Here is a 17,323-nt window from a genome sequence, read left to right as displayed (position 1 = left end):
CCTGTCAATATCAGAGTGGTAATGAACTGTTCATCTAACTCGACAATAAAAAAAAAAGAAGCCATTTAAGTTTCCTGACAACAAAGCTGCCTGTTGTGTGTTTTGTATGAAACAAGGCTTCAGTTCAAACCAACTCAGTCATGAAAGCATCATGAGCTAAGACACATGATTGCACACAAACACATGGATGCACAGTTTCTGACCCGACACCGTCTTTGTCTAATTGTCGCTGTGTCGTGAATAAGCGACTGAATGAAAGTGCCGTGATCCTGATTATAATCGACCACAGAGGAATGTGACGAGACGAGAATAATCTGCTCGGAGCTACCACGCCTGCCGCCTGCAAACTGCTCATGTGGTACAGAAAGAAAAATGTTCCTCTTTCTTAAGTACAAAACACTTTTTACCAGATTCTACTGTATGTGCCTCAGAAACGTTTCAATTACTGTTTTATACTTTACAATTTCACTTCAGACTCTGTAAGTCTTAAATGTGAAGCATGTGCGGGGTTTTTCTTACAGTAACCAAACTCCACGTGCATGTTAGCAGCTTTAGTCTTTAGTCAGCTTTACTCTGGACTCTTAAGGTCATGTCTAAAGCATCTTCTCCTTACATGCTAGAAACACAAATCACACACACTTATGACAGTTTGGATATATTTGGCCAAGCAGGTAAAGGAATCTGTTTTAAGAGTCAGTAAGTTCATACTTTAAGACAATATTTTATGCTACGCTGTGATATTTTAACTATGTTCACAGATGGAGGGAGTGTCATATCATGATAGTATGAAAATAAATCAATATACTGTTTTGCTAAATGGAGGAAAAAGCTGCTTGAGTTCACTTTTTACAGCTAAAGGAAAATATTTAAAGATGTTGTCACAAGTTGCAAAGCATTTTGATCTTTGACCTTTTTCACGGTCAAAGATCAAATGTCATAATAAGAGAAGCACAGATGTAAACAATAACATTAATCATCCCATTTTAACTCTCTGCTCATGTGCACAGATAGGCACTAGCTGGGTCCTGGTCTCATGCTACACACTGACTGAGCAGGTTTGAAGGAGTCTGTAGCATGTTTACACTGGAAAAGCAACTAAATAAAGTACACTTTCTCCTCCCCTCCCCCCACTGAATGCACAAATATGCAGAAACTTAAGTAAATAACTGCTAAATTGTCAGAAAGACATTTGGTGATCCTCCAAAGTCACAGTTTGATTTACGTTTAATTTCCAGTTAGTATAAAACAGTTTGCAGACTTTTGTGTGTTAACTGCTAAAATAGTATACTATGACATTATTATGTAGTAATCTATACATAAAAAATCAGTGTGTAGTATGGATTGAGGACACAGACACAGACTAAAAATGAAGCCATTGTTAATTGTATTAGTTACTAGACTCATCCTGCAAAGGGGAAATAATCTGCTGTGGAATAACTCAGGTAATGAAAATAATGAAGTTTGTATTGACTGTTGATAAAGACACTTATCCAAACATATGTGTGGCATCCTGCTCCTGAAACTAAACAGAGAACTGTGGCATGGTGCGTTTGATGATTCAATGTTTGCCTTTAATATATATATATATATATATATATATATATGTAGCTAATATGACTTGATATTTAGTATGTTGTAGCACAACAGCAGTTTTGTGATGTCTAGCTTTTCATATCTTTTAATTAGAGGATGAGAACCGATGTGATGAGGATGTACTTTACTATTAATTAACCCTTCTGTTGTCCTGTGGTCAAAACTGACCCGAGACGACAAAAATGACGTATAAGTTTCTTTAACCCTCCTGTTGTCTTCGAGTCAAGGAAGGAAGGGAGGAAGAAGGAAAGAAAGGAGGAAGGAAAGAAATAAGGAAAGGAGGGAGGATGAAGGAAGGAAAGAAGGAAGGAAAGGAGGGAGGAAGGAAGGAAGGAAGGAAGGAAGGAAGGAAGAAGGAAGGAAAGGAGGGAGGAAGGGAATGAAGGACAGAGGAAGGTAGGAGGGAGGGAGGGAGAAAGGAAAAGAGAAAGGGAGGAAGAAAGGAAAGAAGGACAGAGGAAAGAAGGAAGGGGGAATGTAGGGTAGAGGAAAGAAGGAAAGGAAGGAAGGAGGGAGGGAAAGAAGGAAGAAAGGGGGATAAAGGAAGGGAAGAAAGAGAGAGGAAGGAAAGAAAGAGAGAGGAAGGAGGGAGGAAGGAACAGTCAAAACAGACGGGGTCAATTTGACCTGAGAGGACGACACGAAGGTTGAATGGGGCCTTTTGACCAACACAGAGTTTAGTGATAATGTATACCTCATGCTTTATAAACAGACCTGGTAGGACAAACGTTGGATGGTCGATGGTAAAACTACATGAGAATTAAAACTATTTCTGCTATTAATCACAAATTATTATTTAATCATATGAACGACTTCTCTGTTTCCAACATAGTAAACATCAGAGTGAAGCAGCTCTCTCTCTGTCTGCTTACAACCTCACCCGTTTGTCTTATCTGTGTCTTCTCAGGAAGGCAAGGCCTCACTACTGAGGAATCTGTCAGGGAGGAGTACATCTCCGTGTGTGTGTGTGTGTGTGTGTGTGTGTGTGTGTGTGTGTGTGTGAGTGTGTGTGTGTGCCTAAGGGGTTTTACTGCCAAGACTAAATTTACACAGCTGCTTGTCTGAAGTCAGCACATTGAGTCGATTCTATACCACACACACACACACACACACACACACACACACACACACACACACACACACACGTCAGAATCACCTTGTCGGAGACTGTTTATCATAATAAATACTCAAATAAACATTATTACTGTTAGAAGCTGCTTTATTCACTAACTAAACCTAATAAGAGAAACTTATGTCCGAAATATGTCTCTAAAGCTTTCCAACATGACACACACACACACACACACACACACACACACACACACACACATACACACACAGGCACACACACACAAACGTACGCCAGCATCACCGCCTGGGAGACGGTTAATCATAATAAATACTTAAATAAACATTATTACGGTGAATAAATTGCACATTAAATCAAATTGGAGACACTTTTGGTTTCACTGAGACACGTCATCTTAACAAATAAATGTTTTAATGTCCGAAATATGTCTTTAACCTTCGTATCATCCTCCCGGGTCAAACTGACCCCGACTGTTTTGACTGTTCCTCCCTTTCTACCTTCCTTCTGTCTGTCCTTCCTCCCTCCTTGTCGCTTTCTTTCCCCCCCTACCTTCCTCCCTTCCTTCTTTACTCTGTCCTTCCTTCCTTCCTCCCTCCTTTCCTTCCTTCCTTCCCTCCTCCCTCCTTTCCTTTCCTTCCTTCCTCCCTCCCTTCCTTCTGTGATTCGAGGACAACAGGAGGGTTAAATCTGTCCTATATGACACCACACACACACACACACACACACACACACACACACACACACACACACACACACACACACACACACACACACACACACACACACACACACACACACACGGAGAGAGACGGAGAGGGTCAGGGTGGTTTCTTATAAACATCTGTGTCACTCATGATCCAGACTGTACTCATGACCCCCCCCTCCCCCTCCCCCTCCTCCTCCTCCTTTTAACACCCACCTGTGAAACACACACAGCTGAACTGAAGTGTAGTCTGGTTTCTGAATTACAAGGTCCTTCCCACAAAGCCTTCTTCGCCCAGCTGTTTCTCGCTTTCTTCTTCCTCGTCTCTCACTTCCTGATAAGACTCGTTGCTCTTTTACCTTCGGGCTTAAAGTTAAATGACATTTACTTTTAACTTTATTCTTAGCTGAAAGTTGACAAACAGGTTTTTCTTTTTTTTTTTTGCCGTGCTTATTAAGACATGAAGATTATTAAACATTAGAAATATGCACAGTGGCCTTTAAAGATCCTCATGACTCATTTGCATATACTGACGGCTTCTGCCTGACATGTTTATCCTGTTACTTCACAAATACTACTTTAGTTTTTTCTTCTTATGTAATCCTTTCCGTGCGGTCATGAAACTATATTTAATTAATTACTACGAAAGACCAAAATATCACTTAAAGAAGACAGAAACTTAATGACTCACACGTGGAAACTTGTTAAAATATTAGTAAGGTACGTATGGAAACAGTAAAGTGTGATTTCCCCACTTTTTTTAGCTCCGTCAGCGTGTTTTGTTTAAAGGTACAATCCGTAAATGAGTCATCAAGTTTTTGTGTTTTATTTTTGTGTTTGAGCTACTGTCATAGAGGAATTTCTGTTACTATGCAACAGATAATAAAAGTTTCATGAATCCTGAATTATATTTCACAATAAAAGCCTGGTTTCTCCTCATCACATGAACTTGCCAGTATTAACAAATATGGTTGCTAATGTACAAATATGACGTAGAAAGACATTTAATTTTTCCTTTTTTTTAGAAGCAGATACATTTACTTGTAATATTAGGAGATTATTAATCTGGAACTTTTGAGATAATGAATTGTATTAGTGATTTGCAGCTTTTCTTTTGGTTTGTATGGTTGTGAATTTGAATATATTTGGGGTTTGCAAATTTAAATCCACCTTTAAAATATAAAAAAGTAAGAAAAGAGCTGATGTTTCATTACCCTTTAACAAATGCTGCTCGTGTACAAATATTGAGAAGACATTTATTTTCTTTTACTATTTTATTACAGGAAGAATATTCATCTACAACTGTTATAATTTGTTTTCATCCCAGTATTAACAAATGTGGCTGCTCATATACACATATGACAGAAGTCAATTTGGAACTTTTGAGATAATGGATTGTATTAGTGATTTTTCCAAGCTTGCTGTGTTTAAATGTGAGGATTTGCAGCTTTTGAATATATTTGGGGTTTCCATTTTAAATCCACCTTTGATTGAAAACATGAAAAAGTAAGAAAAGAGCTGATATTTCACTTTTACTGTTTCAGTACAGGAAGAATAATTATCTGCAACGGTTTTAATAATTATTTATTTTACTGATTTTTCCAAGCTGCAGTCTTTAAGGCGATCTGTTTAAATGTGAGGATTTACAGCTTTTCTCTGGGGAGCTGACACAATTACTTTCAATGTGAGGAGGAAGAATATTTATCTGCAACTATTTTGATAACTATGATGAGATATTCTTTAATTAGTCCCATGGTGAGGAATATCATCACAGCAGTAAGTGGATAATAAAATAGAGCATCAATAATAAACAATAAATAAGTAGAAAAGCAATAAAATAGTAAGGAATAGTTTTCTTTGGTTTGTATTGTTGTAATCGTTAATACTTTAATATATTTGCAACTTTCAGGGGCTTTCCACCTTTAGAAAAAAAGGTTTATCACTTTTCAGAAAGGAAGGAAAGAGCAGGTGTTTATACTGAGAGAGGAAGCAGCTTAAAAGGAATACATTTACATCCCTGCTTTTCCTACTAGCAATTACAATACATGTATAATATGACTTTAACTTCAGCTCTAATAACTCCCATTAAAATTAGAAAAAAGTACATGACACACACGTCTTAAAGAGTACTGACATTTATTAGAAAAAAGAGACGCAAAGCATTTTTACAGGCAAAAAGAAAAAAAACCCAGCTGCGCTAAAGATACTCTGATCTAGTCAAGACATGGTCAGGTTTAGTTTTTTTTGTTGTTTTTTTTAAAATCCAGCATTAAATAAAAGCCACAAATCTGCAAGCAAAAAAAAGGACAAACTATATACACACACGAAAAGGAAAAAAAAAAAGAAAAAAAAAGAAACATGTTGACAGTGTGACATCCAGGAATTCATAAATATATTTGAGGCCCCTTTCTGGACTTGAAGCTGTTTAGAGAGAAGGTCGGAAATGGGTTAAAAAAAAAAAGAAGAAAAAAAAGTGGGTAATAACAAGAAGGTAAGAATCTCACGCACAGGAGCTGGTGGGTGTGGGGGGAGCGGAGAGGGGGTCAGAGGGGGGGGGTTTGGATACTGACTGATGCTGGAGTGTGGTCATTCTCTGAGGAGGAACATCTCATCGTTGGTTAAAGTCTACATCACTACCGGGAGCTATGGTGACTCATGGTTTTCATGCCTACTCTACAAAAAAAAAAAAAAGGATCAATATGCACCCCTGCCCGTAATCTATTACTGAGGGCAGGGGCTACACATTTGGGGAGGGGTAGTTAAGGGGGGTCTAACAGGGGACTGAGAGACAAGCATGTACAGATGCTTCACCTGACTACCTCCCAGCCCCGCTGCTCTAACGCTATAATCTCATCAACTTTCAGGACTTTTCTACTTTTGCATCCAGCCATTCCCTGTTTTCTGTTCAGTGGGTGAGCGTTTCATACGTCCATCGTCACACGCCGCCTTTAATCTCTTCAAAAAAAGAAAAATACCCAAACTATTTTTTTTTTTTAAATTTCTCTGCAGCGATGGCGTTGTGTAAGCGTTGGACCTTTCTACGCCACTGAGCCGGTCTTGCTTCGGCGGTGCTTACGAACTTCCTCCATCAGATCTTTCAGGTACTGGATCTCTCTGCTTATGGACTCGGCCTTTTCCGCCAACTCGTTGTTCCTCTTCTCCAGCTCGGTGCACTCGTCGTTCAGCTGATCCTGCTCCACCCTCTTCTTCTGACGGTAGCGGGTGGCCGCCGTCTTGTTCTGCTCCATCTTCTTCAGTTTCTTCTCCACCACCTTGGGAGCGCCGGACACCGATTTGACTTTGGGGGTCTTGGCCGACGGGGAGGAGGAGGGAGTAGAGGGCTCCTGTTTGGAGTACGGTTTGGTCCTGGAGGAACCAGCTGCAGGAGAGGGGGTGGGAGGAGGAGAGGAGAGGTGAGCCGGCGAATCGGGAACGGAATCGATGCCCGAGTCGCTGTCGCAGTCGCTGGATGGAGGAGAGGTTTTGATGGTCTGGTCGGAGAGAGATACAACAGAGGACTCATCTTTATTGGTGAGGACCACCAGTAAATGGCCGGTGGTGGGGAGGGAGAGCACGATGGGGCTGCTGGTCTGAACGCTTCCACTGGGGTCTGGGAAGATGGTGGCGGTGGCGGTGATGGAAGTGACGGTTTTCTCAGCATCCAGCACATCCACTTCACTCCCCAGCTCCAATGTGTAAGCTGGAGAAGGCGGAGACTGAGGAGGAGTAGGAGGAGCTGGGGATGGAGGCTCGGATTTCATGCCAAGCTCCAGATCGGGAATCACCTCCGCCGCCACCGACGCCGTCGCCGTCTTGGCCTCAGCTACACCGGGGAGAGGGAACTCCACGGGGAGGAAGGGGATGCTGGGCAGCGACAGACCGAGCTCCCCGAGGCTGTCGTGAGGGGCGGGGACGGCCGTGTCGAAGGTGTCGAGATCCAGATCCATGTGGGTGTCGAGGGAGGCCAGGAGATCCTCGGGGGAGCTGGGAGACTCATCGGACGAGCAGGAGCCAATGAGGGAATCCAGGTCAAATTCACTCAGGTCGATTTTCTCTGACATCCAGTCCATGCCCGCAAAAGCATCATCTGCAGACAGGGGAGTTATTTAAAAAAAAAAAATTCAATATAAATGTTGACAGAATAAAAACTAAAATACAACTTTAATGATATTTAATTAATAGAAAAGCAAAAAAAAACCACTCTATGATGACCTCGAGCTCTTAATGACACATATTAACACCTCAGTCTGTGTATCCAGGGCAGAAGAAACTTTAACACCTCTTCTAAAATGATACCAAGAGTACAATGTGCCTGATATCAGTGAATGAGGAAACCAGAAACAAAGGGGGGATCTGCGTCATAGTGAAATAAACACATCTGAAAACTGGTTTGAGCCGGTTTCAGCCACACCTGCCGGCTGCCAACCAATGAATGTTAACCACTGCTCACGACACCTACACATTACACATCCATGCCTTTAATTTTGGGTGTACTGTGTCATGCTAAAGCACATTTTTCCCCATTTTAATGATTTAGCAGCTTGAAGTTAACTTATATATTTTGGTCATGTTAAGACTGTAGGACTCACATTGATGTGTCTTTGAGGGGCGCTCTAACGATGACCTAATTTTAACATCTAGGACACGCAGCCTGCAGCGCTATCTCAAGTTCCTTTGACCAATAAAACCACCCACGTAAAAACTGAACAACAAGCCTGCAAGTAATTAACATTCCCAACTTTAAAGTCACATCTAATAGCGCTGGAAACATTTTCAGCTGTTTGTTTAGTTCAATGTGACATTCGACTAGAGAAACTGCTCAAGCCTGTTATTTTATAGTGCACGTGATCTCAATTTGAGCTCCTTTTAACCTTTCTCATGGACGCTTTAAACTTCTAATCTCTTGTTTTAAAAATGTTTAGTGGGAACTTTAAAAAAATAAATAAATCACCTTTGCCATCTTCTACTCCAACGTGGGCTTCGAGCAGGTCGTTGGCACCCAGCCAGGGGAGGGACAGCGAGTTCACTCCAGCCTTGGTTCCCAGGAACGAGGAGGGATCGGTGGGGGGAGAGGGAGGCAAGGAGGTAGGGGAGGACGACATGGTCTGATAGGGAGACAGAGAGGATGCATAGGAGGAAGAGGAGGAGAAAGAGAGGGGGGGCGAAGCTGGCGCCTTCCCCTCTAGAGAGGAGGAGGGAGAAAGAGCTTCTTCTTCATCTTGGTCCAGAAGGGGCCCCATCGGGTCAGCCATCAGAAACGAGGGCCCTGTGAACAAAGACGTTCTCAGTCAGTATCAAAGTATACTTTCTAACACCCTCACTATCCAAATACTGCAGGTCTCTCATAATACCAACCTAAGTACAGGTCCCCCACGTCCTCCAAGGCAAGCTGGGAGAGTGTCATCACTGCTGCTGCTGCTGGTCAGTGGTAGCCGCAAACGGGTGAAGAGAAACAAAGGCGAATCCGGTGACGTTATCAAGTCGAGGGGTTCGGTACTGCTGTCGACGGCAGCAAAGCTGAGGGTGGTTGCCGAGAGAGACCTGAGAGAAAGAGACACGGCCGTGAGTTAAGAAATGTTTAGGAAGCGGTCAGTGAGTTAAGTACTAAATAATAAACATGAATATGAGCTGGAGTATAGTGTAGTTGTATTCCCAGTTGCACTATTTATCTATTTTATATTTGACTTAATGTATTATTGCATATATTTAGCCATTAAGAGTACGCTTCAAAGCTAAAAACTCTTTAATTAGCCTTTCTATTAGACACTACTGCACTTCTTTACTTGATTTCCATCTCTTGTTATATTACATTAATGTTTTTATTCCTTTCCTCTCTTATTTAAAACATTGCTTTATGCTCTTTTTTATATGAAGCACTTTCTGTATATCATTTATTTTGTTTTAAAGTACTTTAAGTTGCATTTATTGTATGAAAAGAGTAATAAAAATGAAATTATACTACACTAATTTGCCTCTAAATGAGATTATTTAACACTATACCTGTTGAAAGACCTTATCTCAGACCCTGTTTTAATGAATTCACTGCAAATGTTTTTAAATTCACCATAATCTGTTGTGTTTAGTTGTAATTTATTCTTCTCTCTATTGTTTTGCATGTTATTATTTCTCAACACCATTGTAAGTGAGGATTCCTACTCAATGGTCCTAATGAAAAATATAAGGTTACTACTACCACTACTATGAGTTAGTATTGTTTCTTTTAGCTACCTCATTGTCATTTCCCTTGAGGATTAGTAAAGGATTAATAAAGTACTCTCCCAATCCATCTGTTACAGTATTAAGCCACGTGGCTGACAATTATTGGGCGAACCCTGTCTCTAATATCTAGAAAAACTACCCACACAGTGTCTGAACTTCATGGTAACAACACCTCCACACATTTCCTGGTCAAAACAACCTCGATGAAAGCGTTACAACTTCTCGTATTGGTTTGCACTTTGGTCGTTAAAACAGCCACTGCCTGCCTGTCTCCACTGAAGGGGGGAGGGGAAGCTAATTTTGTCTAATCCGTGCCATTGAAGTGTCAAAGCGGCGTTGATGGGTAAACACCCCGCCCTCCACCGGGGGATAACATTTCCTAATTTGGTCATGCTTTGGCCGGTAGCCCCGCCTCCACTCTCTCCCCCCCTCCGCCCCTCCTCCTGTGAGTCACCGCGCCCGTTGAGGCGAGAGAGGAGGACGGCCGCCATTTTCACAACAGAGCCATCTGTGAGACGGCAGAGTGGAAAAAGAAAAAAAAAAAAGCAAAAGGGGGAGAGGAGATACTGCGCGCCATTTTGGACACGCCACGTTGTCAGTCTCAAACATACACAAACACAGCAGACGTTGGAGAAGACTTTAAAAACTGCTTTAAAATGAATAAGATATTTTAACATCGGGTTTAATACGTCCTTAGCAACCTTTAACACGCCTCAAAACACCACAAGCTGTCAATGGTGTTTCGGAATAATTGGTGACCGTGTCAACTGGTGACTCTCACATTACTATAGCACGATTTAACTTTATAAAAATATTAGCGTGACTTAGATATAGAAAACATATGACTGTTTAAAAAATGATAAAACTACAATTAAAATGCTTCTTAAAAAAGGAGAACACTTCCGTGAAAGTCACAGGTTAACACGGTCGCCAGTTAAACCATAACACCAGCAGCTGGGAACTAAATTACTCCCCACTGACAGGCTGTAATTTGACACTGACAACTTCCAACCAGGAAATAAGCATACATCAGTCAATTTTACTCGCTTCCTTTATCATAATAAACACTTTTCACGATGTTTAGCCAACTCAACAGGTCTGTTAACTTTATCAAACACCTACAATAGTGTTGTCTTCAAGCTAGAAACACTCAAGAAGGCTGAAAAATATCCTCAAAAAATATGTTTAAAAAAAATACTTACGCCATTTTGCCAGAAATAGCCAGTGCACTTAGCCTTTGCACTGCCGTGTTGTTGCCGCTGCAGGTTAGCACGCCTTCACACTGCCATTTTTTAGCGCGGGAGAGCTTTCACCGAGACGCTGATACTTTGCTATGTTGTTGAGAAGACGAAGGACGGGAAGTGAAGCGTCACGTCAGTATTTATAGAGCCGACGCACTGCCGCCTGTGCTCCTCTGCCGTATCACTCCGCGCGCGTCTTTTTTTCTTGTGATTGGTTAGACGTTGGACACACACACGTCTATACAGTTGGACAAAATAGGTCCATAGGAAAACTTACTACGAGCGCCTCCCCTCGTCAAATGTAGGTCAAATACAAAATGTAAACACTAAAACCAAGGCGTTTGTGGGTCTTTTACAAACGTCAACTAATGATAAAGTAACGTAGGCTACAACATAGATTACGTAATATATCTCTCAAGATGTTTTGTCATTAGATTGGGGCCGTATTTTATTAAATTAGTTTTCGTGCATATATGTCTAATTAAATATGATCAGAAACAATTAAGCGTTATCGTTACACTTTAACGATAATTATCTTGCATGCAGTGTCCCGTTTTAAATTATTTTTATAACTATGTATCTCTTAAACATGTTGATGATAGTCCGATTATATTTAACTCATCATTTTCAGTCGTTTTTTACAGCATTATGGACTAATTAACTCCGTTTTACACTTGGCACGATTACTTTCCGAACCAATTCACTTTAATAGGAGGAATAAAACGATCCGATTTGTGTATTCTAGTGTTTTCGAGATATATTTCCATCCTTTGACTTTTTTTTTTTTTTTTTTGCTGGGCTGTCACTGCACCATATATTGTATTCCTGTATTAATCGGTGAGCTCTGCAGTCTGAGAATTCATTGCAGCTGGGGGTTAAACCTGGTGAACCCGATTTTAGTTCACAGGGTTTAAGGATTGTACTGCCCCCTAATGGTTAGCTTCACCCCTTAAAAACTATACTTCATATATTTACAGTACAAGTTTACCAGGCAATTAATTGAATAATAGCAGCTATGATAAATAGAGTGTGTATGATGGATGTGTTAGTGTGTGTATGGATTTATTCAGGTTAATAATCACCTCAGCAATGGCTCAAAAGGAACAAAGGACACCAAATATTTAAAGGCGGAGAGGTAAGGTGAGGCAAGGTTTATTGATATTCATACATAATCATACACAAAGACATAGGTGCTTTATATAGTGATATATAGTAAAAAACTCAAAAGATTGAAGGATATGTGATCACAAAACACCCCAAATTATACACAGTATGTAACATACAGTATTATATACAGGCCCCTTCAACTTCAGGTGCCTTAACCCTCGTATTTCAACCTTGATTGATCAGTGTATGTATGTATGCATTTCCCTTAAATCACTTTAATAAGGAAAAACATTGTTAGACAGAAAAGTCTGTGTTGCTGTTGTGACTGTGAAGTTATAAATATGATGCTTGGTGTGATTCGTTTAAGTTTGTTCCCTATTTACTTTTATTTAACTTAGAAATATTAAGCATCATGCCACAACCTACTACAGAAATATATAAGAAAAATGTGTAAATATAAAATATGTAGTAAAAATCAGGCAGGAGAAGGACCACCACATGAAGACCTTTCACTCCTCTGAATTAAACTCATCTAACGAGTCCTTGACCTCTATGAGCTCGTCCAATTCTTTGTCAAGCTCCTCCACTAGTGTGCGGATTTTGGCCGCTAACTTTGACTCAAGGCCCTTCTTCACCTTTAGCCCATGCTTTCCTTTAGTGAAGAACATTTCCATGCCAAGGTTGAAGCCTTGTATCAGCCTCAAAGCCTTACTGCTCACCTCTGTGGTCATGATACGATCCCCTTTTTTAGTGAGCAGCTCTCTCACAACCCTCACAGACTCTAACCTGGTTTCACCCAGACTGGACAGATCATGCCACTTTAGCTGCAGCATACCCTCCTTGATGAATTTCAAGCAGTCATACATTTCTTCCATAAGTTCGATGTAGTCCGTGAGGATCTTTTCCAATTTCTTTTTGTCCTGTGTGACACTCACCTGAAAGAACAGATTTCATTGGCGGTTGTTAAAAAACTTTAAAGAATACAGAATTAAAGGCACTTTGTGCCTTTTATTTTTTTTATATGACTATTGCATCTATTTAATGTTCCTGATGTCATTCCACAATTATTATGTAAATTGGTGCAGTATATGTGTAGCTTTGAGCCTGTTCAGCCTATGTATTGTTGTTTGCTACCACAAGGGGTGCCAAAGATAAAAAAATGTAACTTTTCATGAATGAGGGCTTGAGATATATTTTTCTGAAATATTTACCATTTGAAAACTTTTAAAGAGAAAGATATCCAAGCATAAGAAAACTGAAAAGAAAACAATCCAAATTCCTGCATCCACACACAAAGCAAAAACAGACACTTCCATCAATAACGTTTGTTTCATGTCTGGTCACCTTGTTGGCGATGGCTGCTGATGCACCGGTGACGCCGCCCGCAGCAGCGACACCCACCCCAACAACAGTCAGGGCCAGTGAGGCGCCCAGTGTGATCGGAGACAGTATGACTCCAGCAGCTGCTGCCACTCCTCCTGCTACAGTTGTAGCTCCTCCTGTGATGCCAGCGATCTTTGTTCCCTTAGAAACCTTAAAAAGGTTGAAGGGAATTGATATGATGATGGTTATGATGATGACAGAGTTTAGATGTCTTAAGCATCCAAAACACACAATCTGAGTGTAATAATTTGGCCAAATCCATCTGTAAAAGTCTTACATTTGGATTTAAAGTATTATGATTAAATGTAATGTTTTTACTTGGCCTTGAGTGGTCTTCTTACCTTGTCTAAGTTGTCAGCGATGCCAAGAAGCTCAGCATTGTACTGCGTCAGGGTGCGACCATGATCAGACACCAGGATGATGTAAAGCTTGACGGCATTATAGAGATGCTGAGATTTCAGCCTGGTGATCCTAGAATGTACCGTTTTATATACATTGATTCAGGTGCAGGTACATTGATGCAGGTTTTGATTTCTGAAGGATGATTAAACTCATCCTTCAGAAAAGACAGTTATGAGATGCATCGTCCACAAGCTTTCAACCATATCATTATTGGTTGAGGAGTGGTAGTGAAATGGCCTTCCAGGTCAAAAAGTTTGACATTAAAACCAAATATCTGTCTAATGATTTAATACTAGCAGAGATTTGATGGAAATAAACTCTTATTGGAGAATTTTGTTAAATTATCAATGTAGAAAATATGTACTATTCTCTTACTTTGGTTCTCTCTCCCCTCTCAGACTGAGCTCCTTGCTGAGATCATCCCAGGCTGTAAATCAATAAAACTATAGTTCAACAAACACATTAAGAACCTCAAACAGAAATCTTTTCAAGCTTTTCTTTTCTCACTCACGCGTCACGTTCTTCCACCAGTCCTTTAGTGCATTGTCATCCTGATGGAAAAAGAAAGGTCATTTACAGTTGAGCTAAAACATGATGATTGCCTCCTTTGATTTTTTGAAGTGAAATACTTTTCATGGTTGTGATTACCAGGATTGCTTCCTTTTCGTCGTGAGCCTTTTTCTGTAGAAGCTTGAGAGGTGGAGGTGGTGCTTTACGGGTGAAACGATCATTTCGCTCGGCCAACACCTGAGAGAATAAGTAACATTTTATTCAATGAATGTTTTAATTTATCCATAACCCTAATAAGTTAGATCTGAGTGATCAGTTTTACAATCTCACATGGCAGTCTGAGGGTTTATTTTCATTCTGTCAGTTCTCCGCTTCATCCTCTGACACAGTATTCAGGGTTTTTAGACATATTTGACAAATGTATATGATGTTGTTCAATCAAAAGTAAGAAGCAGGTTTCCCTGTGCAGTGATGTTGTTCTACATTGTCTTTGGTTGTGATTACCATGATGTATTCATTTTTGCCGTCAGTCCATTCCCTTGGTGTCCTGGGAGATGGTGGCGGAGGTTGTGCATCACAGGTATCATTATGTGATCGCTCTGCAAACATCTGAGAAAATAAGTCACATTTCATTCAGTGAATGTACAAATAATCAATCAGTCTCAATCAATCAATCAATCTTTATGTATATAGCACCAAATCACAACAAAAGTAATCTCAAGGAACTTCACACATAGAGCAGGTCTAAACCGAACTCTTCAGGTTTTAACTTTAAAGAGACCCAACATTCCCACATGAGCAACAGTGGCAAGAAAAAACTCCCTTTTAACAGGAAGAAACCTCAGAACCAGACTCAGAGTGGGAGAACATCTGCCTCGACCCTTTGGGGTTGAGAGGAGAGAAAGGAAGGATAGAGGAGAGAGGAGGAAGGATAGAGGAGAGAAGCACATTGAAAATCAACACTGAAGCTAGTAGGTCCAGGACTGAAATCTGTCATCCCGATGTCTACAGACCCGGATTTTTAACAAATATATAAGATCTTCTTCAATCAAACATGTAAGAAATCAGTTGGCAGTGATATTTCTCTTTATAGTTTTCATTTGTATAGTTTAACAGTAACATTTGGTTCTTCTTCGTCTTCTTCTTCTACTTCTTCTTCTTCTTCTTGAAGTATTGGATTGACTTTATGAGTAGCTTTTGTCCCTCATCATCACCTTGTCTAATTCCTGCGTGATCTTTTCAGTGTCGCTTCCTGGAATCCTTTTAACCGTCCACTTCTTTGGCAAAACCGGCGGCGGAGTCAAACTGACCAGACCTCCCTGAGTTGGAATGAAAAACAAAATACACAATCAGCATCTGTATCTGACAGTGTCGCCGTGTGAAACCGACAAATGGATTCACAAGAGATACGGGTTTAAAAAAAACATCTAATTATGTCTTTCATGTTACTGTTGAGATGTCTGTCTGTGGTTCAAAGATGTTTTTTGTTTCCTTGTTGTTTAGTCAAATTTAAAGGGGTTAAAATGTGAAAATGAAAGTATGAATAACTTGCACACATTATTGTTTTTTGTGGACCCAGCATCAAATTTCTGCTTTTAATACAATTTGAGAGGATATATTAGAGGATTATGGTAAAAAATGTCTAAGTGGTGTAACCATAAAAACTTTGTACCAAATAATTAAACTTGCTTAAAACCTCTAAAATTCTCAATCAAACACCATATCAACTAGTTTGGCATGATCTTACATTATAACCTTTTATATTAAATAAAGGTAATGGAATACAATTGTTCTAAATATTAAATGTAGTCTGGGGAATCATGTAAATCAGGAACCATTTACCTTTTTTAAATGAAGTAATTATTAGTATAAGTCCACTTAAAAACACTGTAAGTGGATAAAATATTTAATTTTTTATCATTCTTTGTGGTTACACCATTTGACATTTTCAAGAGCCTTCAATCTTAATTTTGGTTAAAAATGGTGTCATTTCAAATTATATGAAACCAACAAAAATACAAAATGTACATTTTAACAAACCTGATGCTGCTTTTAAGACACATTTTAAAGACATTTTTGAATTGCTCATCTCACCAACCCTTATTAGCCACTGTAACTTTAATGTATTTTTTAATGGGAGTTAGACAGGATTCTACTTTTTGGATGTTATAAATGTTAAAAATACATAAAATGTAGCAGCACATCCCCTCCACAAATATACATCAATAAACAATTAATTTCACCATATATAGTACTGTATGTATGTTGAACCCTGGATTTAAGACTGTAGTCACACATGACAGCTTGAGTCGACATGCAGGTTTGATCTCATTACAGAATAAAGCAGCGCTGCGATAGATTAGTGACACCGACACCAACCTCGGATCGTGTGGGAGACAGAGGCTCAACATCCTCAGTTTGCTCTGGAAGTGAAATCTGCTTCCTTGGCTGACGAACTGGAGGGTTTGCCTACATAAAGAGAGGAAGTGTAGCCTCAGTCAACCACTTGTATACATTTAAATGATTAAGCTGCTTTGATGGTCTGATGAAACATCCTGTAATAATATATTGTAAAAAACAGTTTAGCAAATCACAGGAATGAATTAGAAAAGTAGAGGAGAGAATTTATATCCAATATTTTTGTGAGAATCTGAATTTTCTGAATTAACCCTCCTGTTGTCCTCTGTCTGTTTTGACTGTTCCTTCTTTCCTTCCTTCCTCCCTTTTTCTTTATTTTTTCCTTCCTTCCTCCCTTCCTTCCTTCTCTCCTTACTTCCTTCCTCTTTTCCTTCATTCTCTCCTTCCTTCCTTCCTTCCTTCCTTCCTTCCTACCTTCCTTCCTTCCTCTTTTCCTCCTTACTCCTTCCCTTCCTCCCTTCCTCTCTCCCTCCCTCCCTCCCTCCCTCCCTCCCTTTCTTCCTTCCTTCCTTCCTTCCTTCCTTCCTTCCTTCCTCTTTTCCTCCTTCCTCCCTCCCTCCCTTCATTCCTCCCTCCCTCCTTCCTCTCTTTCTCCTTTCCTTCCTTCTTCCTTCCTTCCTTCCGTCCTTTCTTCCTTCCTTCCTTCCTTCCTTGACT

At 40.1% G+C, this 17,323-nt stretch overlaps 1 protein-coding gene across 1 annotated transcript; it reads right to left on the bottom strand.

The window, feature by feature from the left end:
* Positions 1–5,503: 5,503 nt before the first annotated feature.
* atf4a (activating transcription factor 4a) lies at positions 5,504–10,946 on the bottom strand. The gene is made up of 4 exons (XM_053335381.1): positions 10,808–10,946; positions 8,742–8,927; positions 8,338–8,652; positions 5,504–7,473 (listed from the first exon to the last, which is right to left on the bottom strand). Exons 2-4 carry the CDS (start codon positions 8,788–8,790, stop codon positions 6,425–6,427), a joined length of 1,413 nt encoding a protein of 470 aa, XP_053191356.1. The 5' UTR covers positions 8,791–8,927; positions 10,808–10,946; the 3' UTR covers positions 5,504–6,424.
* Between the last annotated feature and the right edge of the window lie 6,377 nt (positions 10,947–17,323).

This window comes from Scomber japonicus, chromosome 2, assembly GCF_027409825.1.
Source record: "Scomber japonicus isolate fScoJap1 chromosome 2, fScoJap1.pri, whole genome shotgun sequence".
Taxonomy (NCBI): domain Eukaryota; kingdom Metazoa; phylum Chordata; class Actinopteri; order Scombriformes; family Scombridae; genus Scomber; species Scomber japonicus.
This window is presented reverse-complemented; position numbering and strand designations above follow the sequence as displayed.

What these genes read in the sequence shown, in the direction of transcription:
- atf4a (XM_053335381.1), bottom strand. Translation starts at nt 8,790, where the DNA reads ATGACACTCTCCCAGCTTGCCTTGGAGGACGTGGGGGACCTGTACTTA. An exon ending in CGTGGGGGACCTGTACTTAG is followed by an intron (nt 8,653 to 8,741) that starts GTTGGTATTATG and finishes CTTTGTTCACAG; the next exon opens with GGCCCTCGTTTCTGATGGCT. An exon ending in TGGAGTAGAAGATGGCAAAG is followed by an intron (nt 7,474 to 8,337) that starts GTGATTTATTTA and finishes CCCTGTCTGCAG; the next exon opens with ATGATGCTTTTGCGGGCATG.